This window comes from Meriones unguiculatus, chromosome 1 (genome assembly GCF_030254825.1).
Source record: "Meriones unguiculatus strain TT.TT164.6M chromosome 1, Bangor_MerUng_6.1, whole genome shotgun sequence".
Taxonomy (NCBI): Eukaryota; Metazoa; Chordata; class Mammalia; order Rodentia; family Muridae; genus Meriones; species Meriones unguiculatus.
The window spans coordinates 114946052-114964560 of record NC_083349.1 but is presented as its reverse complement, the minus strand read 5'-3'; the positions used below and the strand labels follow the sequence as shown (position 1 = coordinate 114964560).

Here is an 18509-nt window from a genome sequence, read left to right as displayed (position 1 = left end):
AAGAAGAAAACATTATACCACCGCTTCTATATTTAAATTTTAGCAAAATATTGCCAGGAACTCTTCCCCTTTAATGGATGGAAAAATACAGCACCTCATTCTAAGTTTTATGAAGGTAGTTAAACCAGAGCCAGGATAAAATCCTGGGCTACAGTCAGGAAAAAAAAATTCTCTAAGCCCAATGCTTTCCATACAGTCTCTGCAGCTACCAGCTCTGTAGGGCTTTCAACACATACATGCTCCATGTACATGCTCACTTCTCAGCTGACATCACCCTACTGTTTCATAAATAGTTAATATATTTGAAAATGATTAATACGTGTGCAAGCTTTAAAAATTTCTCATTTCCTCGATCAGACTTGAGATAAGTTAGCACATCCACAAAATTATACACCTAGTTCTATAATTTAAACAATTATTATTCATAAAATGAGTTATATTTCAGCTTACCACAATCAATGTTTTATCAGATGCAGTAATGGCACAAATTGGATCCCTTGTACCCTAAAAGTAATCAATCATTTTATGTAATATTTATTGAATGACAAAGGTCCAAACCAGTATACAATTATTAAAATATAAAATAATACATTTGTTAACATAGCAATTATATTTACTGAGTGCCTACTACCTGTCAACCACTGAAGTAAATATTAAAGATACTCTAATATAATCTTAACCCCCAAGGGATTACTTAAAAATCAACTTCCAAAGACTATAAGCCAAACATCTAATTATATATAGTCTGTCAAAAGAGATACAAGTGTGTTATAAAAGCACAGAGGGAAAAGTATCTAACTTACACTAGGTGGGGAAAAGCCTAAGCCCATGGGGAACAGAGCTAAACAGAGAATTCTCTGTAGAGGAATACCAAATGGCAGAGAAGCACTTAAAGAAATGCTCAACCTCACTAGCCATTAGGGAAATGCAAATCAAAACAACCCTGAGATTTCACCTTACACCCATGAGAATGGCCAAGATCAAAAACTCAAGTGACAACACATGCTGGAGAGGTTGTGGAGAAAGGGGAACCCTTCTCCACTGCTGGTGGGAATGTAAACTGGTACAACCACTCTGGAAATCAATCTGGCGCTTTCTCAGACAACTAATAGCGCTTCCTCAAGATCTAGCCATACCACTCCTGGGCATATATCCAAAAGAGGCTCAAGTACACAAAAAGGACATTTGCTCAACCATGTTTGTAGCAGCTTTATTTGTAATAGCCAGAAGCTGGAAACAACCCAGATGCCCCTCAACTGAAGAATGGATGCAGAAATTGTGGTACATCTACACAATGGAATATTACTCAGCAATGAAAAATAAGGAAATCATGAAATTTGCAGGTAAATGGTGGGATATGGAAAGGATCATCCTGAGTGAGTTGTCCCAGAAGCAAAAAGACACACATGGTATATACTCACTCATATAGACATACAACATAGGACAAACCCACTAAAACCTGTGCATCTAAAGAAACTAAGCAAGAGAGAGGACCCTAACTAAAATGTCCAATCCCCATCCGGAAAGGCAAAGAGGATGGACATCAGAAGAAGAAGAAAACAAGAAACAACCTAGGAACCTCCCACAGAGGGCCTCTGAAAGCCTCTGCCCTACAGACTATCAAAGCAGATGCTGAGCCTGATGGGCAACTGTTGGGCAGGTGAACGGAATTTTAGGTAAGAACTGGGAAATAGTAAGAGCTGGAGAGGACAGGGTCTCCACAAGGAGAGCAAAAGAACAAGAAAATTTGAACACAGGGAACTTCCCAGAGACTCATACTCCAACCAAGGACTATTCATAGAGATAACCCAGAACCCCTGCACAGATGTAGCCCAGGGCAGTTCAGAGTCCAATTGGGTTACATAGTAATGTGAAGAGGGACTGCCTCTGACATAATCTGATTGGCCTGCTCTTTGATCACCTCTCCCTGGGGGGGAGCAGCCTTACCAGGCCATAGTAGAGGACAATGCAGCCACTTTTGATGTGAACTGATGGACTAAGATCAGAAAGGAGAGGAGAACCTCCCCTATCAGTGGACTTGGGGAGTGGCATGCATGCAGAGGGAGGAGGGAGGGTGGGATTGGGAGGGGAGGAGGGAGGAGCTTATGGGGGGATGCAGAATGAATAAAGTGTAATTGATGAAAAATTTTAAAAAAAATGTAACTCCAATAGAATTGAACCAAAAAAAAAAAAAAGATAAATTGTGATCAAGGAGGCTAACGTATGCCAGCGGAAGTGTAAACAGAAGAGCCCTGCACTCACCTGAATGGATCTAAATAAAGGATAGTGCGCTTAGCAAAAAAGCTGCCAGTCTCTACAGGTTAAAATAGTGGTTTGTACATGACAAACCAATCAGACAGAAGTCAGACTCTTCTATCTGGAGAACTGCCAGGGACCAATGGCTAGGGAATAGATGACAAAATGAAAGAGCAAAGAGAGAGTTCCTTTATAGTGATAAAATTATGGAACAGTTCACAACATCTACAATCAACACAACTAACACTAACAGACATATGTGGCCTGAGATAATTACAAATGCAGCCCAACACAAACTCATAAGCCCTAAAACATGCAACTAAGTTAACATTTGGGGTTGTGAAGCTGGCTTAGTGGGTAAAGGGCTTCCGGCCAAGCAGTAGGACCTGAGTGCGGGTCCCTGGCAACCAGGTAAAAAGCAGGTGTCACCATGTTTAAGGGACTGTTAAAATGATGTCCTATCCTACTTACTAGAAACAAACTCTTGTTCAAGTCTCCAATAAAATCACAGTGTTATCTACAGACACTAACACTTACTGACAAAAACCACCTACTTGAATGGCTTTACTATAATCGAACACCCCATCCACAGAGCCGGAAGGAACATCATCAACATGATAAATTCTGTTAAGAAAATCAAAATTTTTGAAGAAAGTGAGAATTATACTATTTCATAATGTTAACAATTAAGGACTGAATGACAACAATGAGCATAATTATTTAATAGGAAAACCCTGATATTATAAAGAGTTTGTGATACAGCTTATCTCATAAAAGCAGAAACTATCCACCAAATATTTACAGTTATGTAAGTGATCTGCTCAGCAAAGTTATGCCCCATTGTGAACAACCAAGTTATGCCTTCCCAAAAGAGTTCATTAAGCTGTGAGATAGTCTGCCTGACTGTTGGTCAGGAGTGATTGTTTGTTCGCTTGCATGCTTATCAAAAAAAAAAGTCTATGTAGTCCAGGTAGATTTTAAACTCATAATCCATCTGCCTCATCCTCCTGTCTGCTGCAACATCAGCCTTGGGAAGGCCTAACTTTATACATGACATTTACACATCTTCATGGTGACGCTTACTCCAGAAGTCCCGTCATCCAAGCTCTTCACATCGCTGTGTGGCAGAGCCCTCTTTACCCTCACCGACCAGAAACCACCCCAGTTCAGACTCCCTGGAATCCAGGGCCCAGGAAAGAAGCCACCTGCCCAGTTCAGGCCGCCCAAAGCCCTCTTCCATACCTGTGTCTAAGGACACGCATTTCCCTGGTGATTGATGTGATGATCACCTCCTAGGAAGGTCCCTAGACACCAGTTTCTTAGCTGAATGACTGCACTTTCAGTGTAACAGTAATAATGTGGAGTGGGTTACACAGCCATTACCTAACCCAAAAAATCCCCACAGATTTCCAGCTTTTATTAATATCGATGTTTTGTTTTGTTTACACCATCCCAACTTTCTTTTACTTTGGTAAATTTAAAGGAAATTCAAGCTAATTAAAAGTGTTTCTATTAACAAAGGCAATGCATATTTCTCAAAAATGGCAATGAAGAATTAGCTATGTCTGGCTTCAATGTGATATGGCCGAGTTATTAAAAATAGGTATCAAGAAACATACCTTTCTCTCCCTTCTTTTCGAGACCGTGTGATCTGATTGATCTCCAGAGCTGTGAGCTTCTTTGCCACACGATATTGCCAGGTATAAAATGCTTCTTTTGAAGCTGCTATCACATGGGTTTTGGTCATTGCAACAAATAACGGTACTATGAAAGAGAACATTAAGACAAAGAGTCTATGAGAACACAGAATATGCTTCAGAGCACTTCAGCATCACTGAGTCCAACCACTCATTTTAAAAACAGTAAACCCACAGTCCTGAAATATGCACATGCAGTCTTGCAAGTCAGAAAAGAATCTAAGGTTATTAGTATCATGCAACAATATTAAGTAAAATGGATCTGCAATCTAAATGGATCAAGAGCTAAAACCTCAGGACTTGTAAAGAATACTCAGTGGTATTTGCTGCTGCTGTGGCCAACAAGAACACTTGCTCAGCTTGTGAGAAGCCATAGATTCAGTCCTTACTATCACAAAGGGAAAAGAGGAGGAGCAGCATTTTTAACAATTTATTTTTTTATCTCATGTGCATTTGTGGTTTTCCTGCATGTACGTCCGTGTGAGGGTGTCAGCAACTCTGGAGTTACAGCACATGGGTGCTGGGAATTGAACCCCGGTCCCCCGGAAGAATAACCAGTACTCTTAACCACTGAGCCATCACTCCAGCTCCAGGAGCAAATGTTTGTGAGCCAGAGTTAGGCAACAGTTGGTGCCTTAGGAGTGACCCCAAAACTATGTAGCAAAAATAAACCCAATAGACAGCAACAAAATTAAAGACATTTGTGTTTCATGTGAATCAAGAAAATTAAGTGAGAAAATATTTACAAATCATATATATTATAAGAAATTAATGGTTATAAATATATATATGAAATTGTCCACAAGATATTTAATAAAATAAAAACCTTTTTAAAAGGCAAAGAATATAAGTAAACACTTCTTCATAAGATACACAAACAACCATTAAAAGATGACCAACATCATTAACCAACAAAAAGCTGAAAATGCAAATTACAATTGGCATATCACATGATCCTCACCAGGGTAGCTAGAATTTTGAGAAGACAACGAGAATTGATAAGGTGTAGAAAAAAAAAAAGAAATGTAAATTACTCTAAAAAAACATGTCTAAGAGTCTCAAAATGTTGAATAAAGATACACATTATCTAGCAATTCTACTCCTAGGTATATGCCCAAGAGAAACTAAAACACACACATACACACAAACTTATACTCAAATGTTCAAAACAGCATTCTACATAACAGCCAACATGTAGAAACAACTCAGACACCTATCAACTGATGAACAGATAATTAAAACCCAATCTTTTTCTCCTCTCCTCACTACCAATCACAGCTTGGTTAAAACATTTATCCTTTTTCTTGATCTTATTTGTATTGTATTTCCATTTCACTTAATTAAAAAAAATAAATAAAAAGAAAGAAAGAAAAAAAAAAAAAACTCCTGAGTTCCATGATTCTAGGCTTGTTTTCATCTGCTTCATTACTTAAACAACATTTAACTGAATACCTGTTGTGTATGCTTTTGTGACATAGTGAGGCTCATCAACTCCAACAGTGGACTAAAACATGGGAACTAAGCAGAAAAAGACACCTAAGATCACAAACTAAATATATAAAGTTAAAGATACACTTTGAAACGAAATATATAAAAGCAAAGCAGTCCTCCCTAAAGAGCATTACTCCTTGTTTTCTGAGCTCATGAATAATCAAACAGTGTAAGCTTCCTCTATTTACGATGCAAAGCAGTAAGCCCGATGTTAGCAAGAGCTTGCGGCGCTTCTCCCACAGCCCTAACCAGGGGCATTTTTGGCAGCAGGACCCTTAGAAACTGCCTGGCAAGTGTTACGTGAGTAGACTGACAGCTCAAGAGCTCAAATTCAAAATTTATATGCTAAGTATTTCTGTACAGTTGAGTCAGATATTTTTTTAAATTTTTAAATTCTGTCTCTCAAGGCTTTTCTAATCAAAACAAAATGTATTCTATTAATGACCTCCAGAGGGAGCACAAAGCCTTCACTGCCTTGAAAACCAAAGCCTGGAGAATAGCAGCCAAGCCTCCAGCGGGTGCTAGAAACACCCAGGCTGTGTTCTCACTGGCTTTTTACTAAACTCTAATAAATATTTAGTGAATTCAACATGAATATTTCAATTCTGGTAATTACGCTCTCACAAGCCTGTACTGCTTCCTGGTAAAATATAGATTTTCCAAAGCATATAAAAGCATTTTCTCAACCAATGTTTAACTACAATTATAAGCTATATTCATGGTGTTTACTCTTTTTTTCCATACAATTTATTTTGATCACACTTTCCCCTCCCTTGTGTCCTTTATTCTTGATACTTCATAAATATGAGAACTTATTGCTATCCTGATTAATTCAAAATTTAAATGGTACTGGTTCAAAAGACAAGCAGGGCACTCTTAGATCCAAACTTCAAACCCTTCATAACCATGATTTTAAATTATTTTCTCTCTCTGAACCTCCATTTACTTGTCAATTGATGATAACAATATCATCCCTATAGAGTTGTTTTAAGGATTAAAAGAGAAAGAAAATATAGCATGCTTCCTAGAATAAAGTAAATGCTTAATAATTTTAAATATATGCCAGGTACTCTTCTAAACACATTTATACATATTAACTTGCAACCACTGCATAAGGCCAACAATGTTATCGTTATTTAGCAGATAAAGAAGCCTGGGTATGAAACAGTTAAACCTTGCCTACGCTATCCAGCTAGAAAGCAGACAAGTGGGACATAAACCCAGATCCTCTACTACTCTTGAAAATGTGCTCTGAATCGCTGAAGCAGAATGCCCCTCAATAAACATCAGGACCCACTAGGCATGGCAGCTATCATTGTTTTATTGTCTCTTGAATTTTTATAAGGTAACCCAGCACTCCAGGCAATACTCAGAATAAGTGTAAAAATATCAGAAACTTATTTTCAATTAATATAGTAGTACTTTCAGTAAATTCACATGGGAAGATAATGCCATCTGCGTACATTCTGATAGGTTTTTTTTATTGAAATATTAAAGCCCAACTGAGTTTATAACAAAACGAAGATGAGGTTTCTCATCACAGTTTGATGGTTGTACTCTATTAAGAAAGTAATCCCACAACTGAGCCACGGCACACGGAGGAAATCAACTGGTAATGACCAGGACTAGAAGGTGCTGTACAGGCTGCAGGGAAGGCAGCAGCAGTCTCATCCAGCTGTGAGCCCTGTGAACTGCAAGAACATCTGGCATGGAACGGAATGCCCGTGATGAAGTAGTGGCACAAATGTTAACAGGGTGACCAACTGCCGCCTGATTGGATTTAATGCTTGATCCACAGGAGGAAACACATGCTTGGTACTGAAAATCTTCTTAGGGAGTTTGCAAGCCTAGGGAAAAACCTAATGCTATTAACTTGCTAAATTGACTTAATATCAAATTCCCCCATACATTCAGGCTCATAGAGTGCTTCTCTTCATACTCATAGGCTAAAACAGTTCTCAGTCTTCATCAGAGAGGTTTCTTTGTGCAGTGAACAGAAATTCACAACTGATCAAAGTACAGAGAATAAGTGTCCGTGGCGTGCTCAGTCACAAATGGGACAGCAATATAATCCCAGCCGCAAGGCTCAGGGCCCATCAGGGGAGGGGGCAGAAAGACTGTAAGAGCAAGAGGTCAGAAGAGGAGCAAAGTAAAACAGTGTCATCTGGATGTGACAGGACCACTGCACTTAGGAACTCGCAGTAGCTATGGTTGCCTGCACAAAACCTAAGCAAGATCAAGACAACCAACACACTAGCATGGAGGAGGAGGGGCTCAGAAGCCTGCCTTCTGAAGTATGGAGCTATTGGCAGTTGATGGCTTCTGTAGGAGGAGACAGTGATCCTAAGGAGTATGGTAGCTACAGTACACTACAATGAATAACTTCACGCCGACAAGTATACGGACAGCACAAATTGGACTCAGTGGGTTATAAAAGAACAAAGAGAGGGTGTAAAGTTTAGGAGGAAGGGAGAGCTGGGAGAAATACCTAGTAGTCATTAGGGCAAGCTAATATGATCAAAACACATTGTATGGCATTCTCAAAAAGTTCATGAAAATATATTAGAAAGAAACCGAAACTTTGTTAAAGATCTATTTCTTTCTATTTTATGTGTATGGATGTTTTGCCTGCATGTATGTCTGTGCAACATTTACACTCCTGGTGCTCCTCAAAAACAAAAGAGGGCATCCGATCCCTGGAACTGGAATTACAGAGGGTTACGAGCTGCCATGTGGGTGATGGAATTAAACCCAAGTTCCCTGGAAGAGCATTTAGGTGTGCTTAACTGCCGAGCCTCCTTTCCAGCCTCAAAGATTAATTTTTAAGAGACAGGATTTGGAGCAGGGGGAGAAAACACTATCCAGATAAAAACACTCAACTCCCTTTTAAGGGGATTTAAAGATGAAAACAATTCAAAATATCAATGCTAGAGAGATGGCTCAACAATCCAAGTACCCACATAACCATGAGGAACTGAGTTTGCATCCCCAGAACACACATTAACAAAAGGCAAACAGGCATGCCAGCCACCTGTAGTCCCGGCATTCAGGAGGCAGAGATGGGATCCCTGGAGCAAGCTGCTAGCAAGACTAGTCTATTCTGGCAAACTCTAAGCACAGCAAGAGGCTCTGCCTCAATAAACAACCATAGAGCAAGCTCAGAGAAGACTGCCAGCTTCAACTTCAGACCTCAATATACATACACACATATGTACGCCAGCACACACCAACATACATATATAAACAGGCACATATACAACACCTTCATACAAATGTAACAAACTTCAAATATGTAGAATGAGGAAAAATTTAAGAAATTACACTTCCCTCAAAAGAGCCTTAACACTAATAGGCAGTCATTATTAGCCAGGCCAGGATGTAAAATAATTTAAAACAATTTAGGAATTCACATATAAGAAAAACCTGCTTGTAATATTTTAATGCTGAGGGCTGAATAAATTCCTGCATCTGTAATTGTTTCCCCTGCTTTGCCACTTACTCATTTCTTAGTGCTTTAAAGAGCTGGTAAACTGAAATGTTTTCGTCAAATTAACTTTCTCTGGAATACATGAAAACCATCATTAGAAAGCTACCAAAATGACTGCTGCACAGGGAGGTGGTCCTCTCTGGTCACACTCTGTGCCTCCATCCCTCTCTCAATGCTATCCTCTCTCCTTAAAATGATACCTGAACTGTCGTTTTGTTTTTTGAGTTTTTGTTTTGGTTGTTTTTTTTTTTTTTGGTTGTTTTGTTTTGTTTTGTTTTGTTTTGTTTTGTTTTGTTTTGTTTTGTTTGAGAAAAGGTTTCTCTGTGTAGCCCTGGCTGTCCTGGAACTTGATCTGTAGACCAGGCTTGTCTCAAACTCATAGAGTGCCTGCCTCTGTCTCCCCAGTGCTGGTATGAAAGGTGTGCACCATTACACCTGGCACTTATAGGTGTTTCTTATAAGACATCCTTACACACCAAAATCCATTTATCCCAGTCACCAACATAATAACTAGCACACAGCACGGAAGCTGTAAACTGTTGCTCAACTGATTAATCAAACCTTATATATTTATGCATCTGATAAGAAAATTCATAATATCTTTATTTTGCCCAGGGGCTGTTACAGTGTCTAAAACAGTATGTTTTTTGGTGGTTTGCTAATTAATTACTTACAATTTACATGACACAACAAACATCTGTCAGACCCACAGACCCAAAGAAGCTAAGTAACAAGGAGGGCCAAAGGGAGGGTGCCAGAATGTGACTCAGAAGGGGCAATAGAATAGACAGGAGAAGTGGATGAAGAGAGGAAACCGGGCAGGAGATGGAATGGGGAGGAAAGAATGGTGGGGATCAGATGTGGGGAGAACAGGGGTGGAAGGTGAGAGGGCTGGGGAAAAGAAGGGAAACTGGCAGGGGGGCATCTCTTCATCAACCTGGAGGCCTATGACAGGGTAGGTTCCTGGGAAGATATGGGTGTAACTCTAGCTGAGACACCTAACAGGGAACATGAAGACTAAAGTGACCACCTCCTAGCCAGGTAGAGCTAGTGGAAGTAGGGGAACAACAACCCACGGAAAAAACCTTTATCCAAAAATTACACTGTCTACAGGAAGTTCAGAAATGAAGAGGAGACAAAGATTGAGGGAAATGTCCAACCAATAATTGGCCCAACCTGAGAACCACCCCATGGTAGAGAGTCAGCCCCTGACACTAATAATGATGCTTTGCTGTGCTTTCAGACAGGAGCCTAGCTTGTCTGTCATCTGTGAGACTCCAGCCAGCAGTAGATCAAGACAGTTGCTTGGACTTGCAGCCAAGCACGGGGTGGAGTTCTGGGGGTCCTGCAGAACTGTTGAGGGAATAATAGAAGGACCTGGAGGGGAAAGGAACCTCACAAGAAGACCAACAGAGAAAACTAACCAAGTCACATGGGGTCTTACAGAGACCAAGACACCAACTAAGGAACATGCATGGTCTGGACCTATGCCCCCTGAACATATGTGGCCAATGGGTGGCTTGGTCTTCATATGGTGCACCTGGAGAGTGGAGGAGGGTGCTCTTTCTAGCATGGACTCTAGTGTCAGCTTTTGGATCACTTCTCCCTGGCAGCGCTGTCCTGCCTGGCCTCAGAGGATAAGGATATGCTTAGTCCTGATGTGACTAAATGTGCTGGGGAGGCTTAATATGGGGGGGCTCCCCTTTTCTTAGGGAAAGGGAAAAGAAGAGACAGAGAGGAGGGAGGGGCACCCTTGGGATGTAAAGCAAACCAAGAACACTGTTAGAGATTGGGAATATGAAAATTCGCTAGACATAGATCTTTAAGATGTCAGACAATCACAATCAGAAAAGCAGCTATCACAAGGCCGGGTCGAAGTATTTTGGAAAAAATATAAAAAGTGATTATGGGCTGGTGAGATGGCTCAGTGGTTAAGAACACGGCTGTTCTTCCAAAGGTCCTGAGTTTAATTCCCAGCAACTACTATAGAGGGGTCTGATGCCCTTTGCTGGCATGTAGGTGTGCGTGCAGACAGAGCACTCCTACATATATAAATAAATTTTAAAGTGATTGTGAGGGCTCCACAGAAGAACACCTAAAGAGTGTACAGGCTCTATTCATGCTGAATAGGGTAGATCCCTGCCGCCCATACTTCGTATATATAATCCAAACTTTCCGTAGATTTCTACAGAAACTGTCAATAAAGAAGATGAAGAGCAAAACCAAAATAATCCATTCTCCATTAGTATCTGTCACACGGCGCTGTTGCTTTTGTTTTAGTTCCGCTTTCATGGAGACTTTCAAAGGGAATTGTGTAGAGATGTATGAAACAAAATGCTGTCTTTTTATCTGTTCGCTGTGGGCCGATGAATAAACTGTTGGTTAAAATCTCGTCCAGTGAGACTGTAACTCAAAAAGTTTGAGACTCAAAATACAAATAATCATTCTCTCAAGTACTTACCATTTTATCAAGAGGAAGGATTGACATTTAGTTTTGTTTTTTAAATGGTCTACCTAGCATAAAAAATTACTTTTGAGTTTAACCCCATGATATAACAAAAGATTCTACATTAAAACTTTTAAAATTGAGAGAAAAAGTAAAGATTAGCAGAATTTACACCTTAAATATATAATACTTTGGTTCAGGAAAATAGCTCAGTGAGTATGAACTCTCACTTTTGAGCTTAATAAACTGAGTTCAACCCCCAAGACTCACATAGTAGTAGGAGGAAAATGACTCCTAAAAGTTGTCCTCTGACCTCTGTATGCATGGCATGGCGCACACACACACATACACACACACACACAAAATAAGGAATGTAATACTCCTTTAATAACAAAGATATGAACATGACAAATCTATAATAATTACAAGCTATGCCTTTTATTAGAGAACTTAACATGTATCCCTATAAATATGCATATATGTATATAAACATACCTATGCAACAATGCATGTAGACAAGGAGGTAAATATTTCATATCACAGCTAGTTACCAAAACCTAAACATGAGGCCAATACATATCTTTCACATTCACTTGTCTTAACCAAAGACCTCAGCAAAATGCATTTAAGAGATATAACCACTGTTTTTTTAAGAATTTTTTATCTTATTTTATGTGTATAAATGTTTTACCTGCATGTATATATGTATGCCATACACATACATGAAGTCCAGGAAAGTCAGAAGAGGTTGTAGAAGTGCTGGGAATTGAACCAGGCTCTTCTGCAAGAGCAACAAGTGCTCTTAACCACTTAACTGTCGCTCCAGCCCAACTAACATGGTTTTAAGACTCAACTTCTAATCTGAAAATAAATGACTAGTTTCCCAGGGTCAGAAAATAATTCAATGGCTTTTCAATTTTTTGGACTGAATTATTTTTGTCAATATTTCCAATATATGGCAATACATTTTACAAGAGAGACACTAATTTGGGAAGTTGACATGAAATATTTTAATTGCTTTTAATGAATTTCTTAGAATAAGACTTAAAACTATGCAGAGTGTTACTTTCATATCTATTGGATAGAAGAAAGGGTAAAACTAAAATAACAAATGTCCTCAGAAACAAGAAATGGGGAATTTTAAGACCTTCTCTATCAATAGACTGGTTTCATTAAAAAGCTCTGGAAAAAGCAAGCCTACTTTATAAGCAGCCAAAGTGTTTTTATGGAAGAGAAGTATTTACAAGCAGTTCATTAATAATAAAAGTGGTTTAAGAGCAAAATTCTTTCTATAACTCTGCTTATTACATACTAATCTTACATTGCACACCAATTCCTATACAATTATGTAGACAAATGATGGCAATGTGGCAATTATGGAATTATTATGGATTTTAGACACAATAGCCTTCCCTTACAAGTTACTGTATTAGCCACAATGCTTTCAGGGAGAAAGGAAGCCTTGGTAAACCTGCCATGAGAACAGGCATCAACTGGTACTACTCACGGCAACCAGAAGATATGGTCATTCTTAAAGAATATCATTCTACTTAATACTTCAGTAGAGGTGGGAAGATATGTGATTGATCCGTGCACACATCTGGGTGGGGGTGTATACACTCGTGTGCTCATACAGAGACCACAGAAGGATGTCAGTACCTCTTTCTATCATTATCTGCCTTATTTTTTGAGACAAGGGCCTCGCTCTGAAGCTGGAGCTGTTTCAGCTAGGCTGCCTGGCCAGCGAGTCCCTGGGATCTGCATATCTCGGTCCTCCGATGCTGGGGTTATAGGCATGTGTGGTCATGGATTTGAACTCAGGTCCTCTTGCTTCAGCAGCAAACACCACCACCCAGTGAGTCATATCTCCAGCCCTCTAGGATTTTTTTAATTAGTGTTTCAAACAAAACCTGATCAGAAAGGAAATGAATAGTAACTTTTTTCTTACCAAGGTCAATGTATTTGGGGTCCAAGGGTGTGCCAATAGAATTGCAAAGAACTAGCACAAACTGTTAACAGAAAAAAGAAAGAATATCAGAATTCTCGTAAGAATATCAAGAGCTCTTGCCTGTGAACAATAAAGGACACATACTTTATATATCATGCTTGTCTTGCTCAAGGATCACTGACTTGGAAATAATTGACAAAAAAGTGTTCAGCACAAAGAACAGCAGACAAAAAGAAAGATCACCTACCGCATTGACTATTAAAAAGCATGAATTAAAACTAAGGCTGATTTCTCACTATAGCAGAACACTAAGTCTTAGGAGAATACAAGTAGACAAGCCCCTGCCATTGTTTACGCTTCTAAACTTCCTGAGGTTGTAGCACCATAACTCATTCTCACTTTCACTATCTATCAAGCCAATAGAGAAGCTAAAGTAATGTGTTACCGTTGCACCAAATGTCTCCATCTCGTTCTCCTCCTTTGAAGCAATATACAAATGGTATGAGAAATTCAGAAAAACGCAGTTAATTCAGGAACAATGGCTTATATCCAAACAATCATGACTGATATTAGGAAAAACAACACGGTATACATTTTTTATTACACTGCTCTGTTGGTAATTTCATCTTAACTATCAGTTACGGTATTGTGTACTGTTCTACTTAAATATTTTCCTAGCCAGCTCAATAATTTCATTTCAATTCTGTGTTGCTTATTTATTTTTCTATTTATTCTTTAACTTTATAAACAAACTAAGTGATAACAGACTAAAATTTTACCATCTACTCAAATCAGGCTTATCTGTTGCCTTAGAGTAAAAGAAAAATGTGTTTTTAAATTTCCTGTTTAACCATCATGCCAGTTTATAAATTTCCAGAATCAAATAATTCACAGGAATTCCTAGAAAACTTGGCCATCTCCCCGCTCTCTACTCCCTCTAATGCAGTGGTTCTCAACCTTTGTAATGCTGAAACCCTTTAATGTAGTTCTTCCAGCCATAAAAGTATTTTCATGGCTACTTCATAACTGTAATGCTGCTACTGTTATGAATTGCACTCTAAAAATCTGATATGCAGCGTATGTGATGTGTAACCCTGTGAGGGGGTTGTTGTGCCCCTCGGAGGTTGTGCCCCATAGGCTGAGAACCGCTGCTCTAATGTGCCCTTCTATTATCCATGTCACAACTCTAAGCAGCTTTCTGATTGATGGATGTTGGTTGGTTCCTCCTTTGGGGTGTTTTTGAAACAACATTTCACCGTGTAACTCGTGCCGGCCTTGAACCCTGAGGCCACGGCCTCCTCAACTGGAGCTCCAGGCAGGAGCCAGAATGCACAGCTTCTAGGTAACATGTTCCCAGTGCTTCCTCCTGCTCTGTTGCATTTCAATCTAGCGCGTTGTTCTTTGCATTCCCAATGTGAACCAAAGCATTTAGCACTCTCCATCCACCTTCCCATTCCCCTGCCCCACACGCCAGTGACCACATCTTTCTATTTGAACATAACTTTTTCACACTTCAGGTCAGATTCTCAGGCAGGAGCTTCTGGAGTGTGAAACCTCAGAGATCACATCACCTTGACCACACAAAGGCTCTCACAGCGATCCTTCCACCACATTATGACTTATCTTACGCTACACAAAGGCATACTTTACTGTCCTTGTTAGCAACACAGGTTTGGGGTTTATGTTTTAGGTTTTTTCTCTATGCTCACCTTTCTATGTATTTATCGCTAACTTGAATCTCCAACTATGCCCCCATTAAGCATATCTTCTCTCAAGGAATGTAACAAGAGGTGATGTAGTGATTAAATCTACCTAGGTTCCTCTTGGAGCCTATCCTCTCACCAGAATCCCTGGGTATGGCCCTCAGTGGTCAGCTGGTACACTCTCCATCACTGGGGCTTCTGAGTTGTCTCCTCTTTCTAAAACAAACCACTAAAATGGTTATAGTCCTCATTCTAGTGGCTTTTACCCTGAAGTCACTCACTTAGGTAGGTGAGTTTGGGAGGAAGATTTCTGGTGCTGTTGCACATCTAAAAAGTCAGTACTCCACTCTCACATTAGTAGTTTGCTTACAATGAGGAATTCTAGACAGGGAATAATTTTCCCTCAGAAGTCTGAGGGCAGCGCTCCAATCCTTTGCTGTTGACTAGCTGAATGCCATCCTGAGGTCTCATCTTGTGAAATCTGTTTTTCTCTTGAAAATGCTGGGGCTTGGGGGGGGGGGGGTTATTGTGGTTTTGGTTTTTTGTGTTGTATCAGTTCAATCCTCAGTGTTCTGAAATTCACAATGACATTTCTTGATGTGGAAATGGTTTTCAGTCACTGAACTAGGTTTCTTCTAGTAGAAAATCTCAAGGGAATTAGGCATTTGTTTTTCTCTCTCCTCCATTTGGAGTGGATATTGGATGTGTGTTTACATGTGCATGTTTGTGCACACGCATGTGGAGGGAGGAAGTTGACTTCCTCGTCATGCTGCACTTCACTAGGGCAGGATCTCTTGCTGAACCCAAGACTGGCTGATCGGCTATTCTAGTTAGCCAACTGCTTCAGGGAGTTCCTCTCCAAGCCTCCAAATGCCTCCCAGCTTTCATGTGGGTGTTGGGGAGCCAATCTCCAGTCCTCACACTTGCACAGCAAGGCCTTACTCACTGGCTCACCTCCCTGCCCCATCCTGCATTTTGCCAGTTCACTCTTTTTAGTACTATTATTCAAATATTAAGCTTTTGTGACATTTTCATTACTTCCCATCTCCTTATCTTTTTGCTCCTTTGGTATTTCCTTTGCTTTATTGTCCAAACTTCTTGGCAAACTTTTCAATTTTCATTGTAATTTCCAAATCTCTCCTTTTCTACAACATTCCTTTCTTGTTTTCAGATGTCTCTGAGCTGTGTGAGGATACCATTGACTAATTCTGCTGAGACAATGGTGCTTTCGAATTGTTCTCCCTGAGCCAGAGCAATGGCTAAATGGTTAGGAGCACTTGCTGCTCTTGCAGAAGACCAGGGTTCAGTTGTCAGCACCCATCCATAACTCCAGTTCCCGGGGTTCAGACACCCTCTCCTGGACTCTGCGGGTACCTGCACGCTTGTGGTGCACAGACAAGCAGTCACACACATAAATAAAATATAAAGAAATAAAAGAAATGACAGTTGGGCATGGTGACATGCACCTTTAGTCCCAGAACTCAGAAAGCGGAGGCAGGAGGATATCTGGGAGTTCAAGGCCAGACTGTTCTACATAGTGAGTTCCAGAAATGACAAACCTACCTAGAGAGATCCTGTCTCAAAAATCAAAAACAAATAGACAAAAATGACCTGAACTGTTTCCCTCTGAGACTTTGCCACCCACCCCCAGTTCTTTTCTACTTGCGTTTATATTTGACATTCCTTGCTACACTGGATGTTTCCCTAAATATCTGTGCTACCTTTCCATCTGCTCTGTTTAGAAGTAGGATGCTAAAAGTCTGTGTTACCTACTTCACCATCAGTGAGTATGACCTGCAAGGTGATTGGGTAGGTCTGTTTTAAGAGATCCTCAGTCTATATGGGGTCCTTTCTCCCAACCTGCGACTGCCCAACCTGCTCCCTCCACGCTGGAAGCTCAAGCTGCCCTGCTCTAGGAACCAAGCAGGAGAGCAAGGTGGGACCAGGAGGGCAGAACTTAGGGGCTAATGGTAACACCTGTCTGATTTCAGCAGAGTCTGACCCCTGCCAGCCATGCTTAGCCCTTAGCTCAGAAATTCTTCTCTCTTTTTTTTTCTTTTGTTGTTGTTATTAAGATTGTGAGATGGCTTGTGAGATGGCTCAGCAAGTAAAGGGGCTTTCTGCTCAGCCTGAAGACCTGAGTTCAATCCTTTAAACCTACATTGGTGGAAGGAGAACAGACTCCTGAAACTTGTTCTCTGATTTGCACAAGTGTGATGTGCCATGAGAGCACACATACACTCTAAATAAATAAATGTAAAAAGTTTGTTTTCTGTAACTCCAGCTGTTTTGTTTTTGTTTTTGATAAATTTTCTTTTTTATTTATTTTTGAGATGATTTTAACAACATCATTTCTCCCTTTTCTCCAAACTTTCTCATACACCACTCCATGCTTGCTTTCAAATTCCTGACCTCTACTTTCATCAGTTGTTATTTTACGTGTTAGAGAGAGGGAGCATACGTATATGTGTATACATATGTTTATTTTGCATATATGGAAGTTTTGCCTACATGTATGTCTGTGCATCACATGTGTGCACTGACCGTGGAGGCCAGAAGAGGGCACTGGATTCCTTAGCCCTGGAGTCACAGACTGTTATTAACCTCCATGTGGGTGCTGAGAACTGAATCCACGGCCTCTAGAAGAGCAGCCAGTGCTCTTGACCACTGAGCTTTTTCTCCAGCCCTTATTTTTTGGTCTTACTTGGAGACCAAACCTTGGTAGATGGCAACAAGAGCACTACCTGTGGGCTCTGTTTTGAGGAGGGGACCTGAGAACTTGTTTGTTCCTATGTCTTTTTTGTGATTTTTGTAGGTTTTCCTTCTTGCATCATGTTGGTACTCTTAAATTTTCTTTCCCCAACTAGGCACCCCATCCTAGGTGTCTTCGGTATTCTGTAACCAGTTGCCTCTACCATACTCCATGAATGTCATTCTTAGGTCTGTTAAAGTAATCTCCCTGGCTCACTTACTCGCCAATCTCCACACTTTGTTACCATTACCTCTCTTTTCTGGCCCCTATGGGCCTGTGACTTAAAAAAAAAAAAAACTTGAACTGCTGCTTCAGTGTGTTTCAGAAAAAAAAAAAAAAGCCAACTGGGGCTGTTCAAATAATCACCTTTAACAAAATCTGTATACTTTTACATCATAACCCAGCCAAAGACACTGGTAGTCTTCAAATACATACTTTTGCAAATTCTCAAATTTTTAGCATGCTTTTAAAAAACACATTACTTATTAATATTCTTCATTTTATGCTGAGATATTAATGTTAAGACACTATATCTCAAAATATATATCTCAAAATGAAAATAGATTTATCAAAGTCAAAAGCTATCCAAACTCTTTTGTAACCCCATCAATATTTCTGCTAGACATCCGGATATCCATTTTTCACATATGACACATTTCAGAGGCAAAAAGCTTCAGTATGGAAGCAGTTAGCATGAACTGTGAATGCCTGGCTAGTCAGGAAGACTCA

General features: G+C 40.0%; 1 protein-coding gene across 2 annotated transcripts in view; it reads right to left on the bottom strand.

Moving 5' to 3' along the window:
- Wdr35 (WD repeat domain 35) overlaps positions 1-18509 on the bottom strand; it is a 62938-nt gene that overhangs the window by 26486 nt on the left and 17943 nt on the right. The window contains exons 11-15 of one of the 2 annotated variants that reach the window (XM_060365752.1): positions 13771-13803; positions 13326-13386; positions 3876-4020; positions 2811-2880; positions 451-504 (exon numbers count right to left, since the gene is read on the bottom strand). In XM_060365752.1, the coding sequence (XP_060221735.1) occupies positions 451-504; positions 2811-2880; positions 3876-4020; positions 13326-13386; positions 13771-13803 (363 nt within the window). The remainder of the gene's footprint in view (positions 1-450; positions 505-2810; positions 2881-3875; positions 4021-13325; positions 13387-13770; positions 13804-18509) is intronic. The other variant, XM_060365763.1, reaches the window with a different exon arrangement.